The sequence below is a fragment of the Sinocyclocheilus anshuiensis genome, unplaced genomic scaffold (genome assembly GCF_001515605.1).
Source record: "Sinocyclocheilus anshuiensis isolate Anshui unplaced genomic scaffold, SAMN03320099.WGS_v1.1 scaffold237, whole genome shotgun sequence".
In the NCBI taxonomy this organism is placed as follows: Eukaryota; Metazoa; Chordata; class Actinopteri; order Cypriniformes; family Cyprinidae; genus Sinocyclocheilus; species Sinocyclocheilus anshuiensis.
Genome location: NW_015537956.1, coordinates 1606 through 4274, shown reverse-complemented (window position 1 = coordinate 4274; position 2669 = coordinate 1606). Strand labels below are relative to the sequence as shown.

Genomic DNA, 2669 nt, shown 5'->3' with positions numbered 1-2669 from the left:
ATATGAATAAAAGCCTACATTAAAATCTGTCATATAAATTGGTCTCTTCATTAGAAATTAGTCTACTGATTGCCACCATTGATGGACAAAAATTTTTATAATATACAAAATATCTGTATTACAGTATATTCTGCCGTCCCTGTTGTACCGAATATCTATACTTTTCAAGGTATCATATCGAAGTTAGAAATTCAAGTATTGCGACAAAATTAATTTTGTAGGGTGCCACAAATTTGTTCAAATTTGCAAAGGGTGCCGCGACTTAAAAAAAAGGTTGGGAAACACTGGTTTAGACAAATGAAAATCTGCTGAAAATATGCTCCCCCTCAGGCCATCCGAGATTAAATCTTCATCAGGTTTGGAGAAATGTAGCACTGCATCAAGCAGCGTTTAAACAGCTCTAAACTAATATGTGGCTGGATTTTGGTGCGAGAGACAACAGGAGATGCACTTTTTCACTGGAGGAAGCTTTATTATGGATTATGGACTCGTATTTTTCAGCTTTTGTCTTCTCCAGATGTTACCTGATGGACTGGAGTGCTGTGGATTACTTGTGGATTATTGTGATGTTTTTATCAACTCTCATTCTGACGGCACCCATTCACTGCAGAGCATCCATTGCTGAGACACTGATGCAATGCTACATTTCTACAAACCTGATGAAGAAACAAACTCATCCTGATCTTGGATAAAGCTATTTTTCACATTTGGCTAAACTACCGATCGCTTAAAGGGTTGATTAGATAACTAAGTGTTGTGTTGGTAATGAACAACTGAAGGAGGGATCTGGAAGTGTGTCATTAGCGGTTTAATACTCCACAAACCTCGTGCTCCGCTGAATATGTTATTCCAAGCTAACAAGGCATGATCGTTTTTTCTGTAAATGTTTGTCAGTTCAACGATCAGCTGAAGGAGAACGAGAGACTGTGGAGAGCCATTCAGAGCCTCAGAGCAGATGCTGGACTCCAGGACATCAGTCAAAACCACCGCTCTGCCCTTCAGGAGAAGTGAGAGATCAGTCAGACAAACCTGTTAATACTGCTTACAGTGAGTGTGCTCAGTGCTAAATCCAGACAGATTGAGGGGGTTTCGCCAAAATCATTAGTGCCTTTTCATAACCAAAGACTGTACGAGTTCTTTCATGCTGCTAATGTCAAGCCAAAGCGCTCCGTATCTTTTAGTGCTGTGTGTATGGACATAAACAGTGAGTGTTTTATCTGGGAACAACATTGAATAATGTCAGTTTAATCATGAGACAATCCCTCCAGAACGAATGTAAGAAAAGTGTCATAAACGGTTCACTTCAGTCCTCATGGGTTTAACGCTTTCATATTCAACATTCAGCACAATATGTGACCCTGGAGCACAAAACCAGTCATAAGGGTCAATTTTTCAAATTTGTTAGGATAGGACAATATTTGGCTGAGATACAAATATTAGAAAATCTGGAATCTGAGGGTGCAAAAAAATCTAAATATTGAGAAAATCATCTTTAAAGTTGTCCAAATGAAGTTCTTAGCAATGCATATTACTAATCAAAAATTAAGTTTTGATATATTTACAGTAGGACATTTACAAAATATCTTCATGGAACATGATCTTTACTTAATATCCTAATGATTTTTGGCATAAAAGAAAAATGTATAATTTTGACCCATACTATGTATTGTTGGCTATTGCTACAAATATACCCCAGCGACTTAAGACTGCTTTTGTGCTCCAGGGTCACATATTGTTTTCAGATGCTCTTTTATAATGAGATGAAATTGTAAAGTTGAAAGTGCCTCTGTATTAGTTTGTCTTCAGTGTATCAGTGTTATTGTCATTCATACAGTGTTTTGCGTGTTATTCTCACAGGTTTTATCTTTCCTATGCAAGCAGGTCTAATGCAGCTGATGTGTTTCAATCAAAGATTCTTATAAACACTTCAAAGCTACTTCATGTATGAATGTGAAGCCAAAACATGGTTCGTTTGCGTCACTGCTCTCTGCTTTTCATATGCATGCTAATGTCCACGTGTACAAGTTTTGCAGTAATTTCACGTTTATATCAGAGTAAGTTGTGCATACACATCATGTGTCAAAACTACTGAATTTCTAGTATTTTCATTTCTTTAGTATTCTTGTCTGTTTTATGTATATTGCCAAATATTGTAGAACGACACCAAGTTTATGCAAATCTGTGGAGCGAAGGTAAAACGCAGTACAGATCTCTGAGACTCGTATCTGTCCTTTGACAGACGGCTTCGGATCAGAGAAAACTGCAGAAACTGCCTCAGCTCCAGTGTTGCTGTAGTCACTGCAATCTGCCGGTGTATTGCCTTCACATTTGCATGTTTTTAAAGCAAGTGCAACCAAATGTTTTATTTAGTTTGTTTTTATAGTTTCATTTGTTTTTCTTTCATTTCTGTGCTCTGAAACTGTGTCATATAATTGAGACTTGCTTTTGAGGTGTTTTTATGCTTCATACACTCATATCAGACACTGACTGATGCACATTTTGAATTAAAAAAGGTGAGGCAAAATGTCACACTGATGTTGGGGTAATTTTTAATGTTATTTTATTTATGTTGTTGTTCATAATTCTTTAATTGCAGTGGTGTGTGTGTGTGTGTGTGAGAGAGAGAGAGAGAGAGTGTGTGTGTGTGTGTGTGTGTGAGAGAGAGAGAG

At 37.2% G+C, this 2669-nt stretch overlaps 1 protein-coding gene across 1 annotated transcript in view; it reads left to right on the top strand.

Moving 5' to 3' along the window:
• The window catches only part of nek9 (NIMA related kinase 9), a 39219-nt gene extending 37812 nt beyond the window's left edge, over positions 1-1407 (top strand). The window contains exon 23 of the mRNA XM_016456417.1: positions 895-1407. Within this exon, the coding sequence (XP_016311903.1) occupies positions 895-1011 (117 nt within the window). The 3' untranslated portion in view covers positions 1012-1407. The remainder of the gene's footprint in view (positions 1-894) is intronic.
• Positions 1408-2669: the final 1262 nt, after the last annotated feature.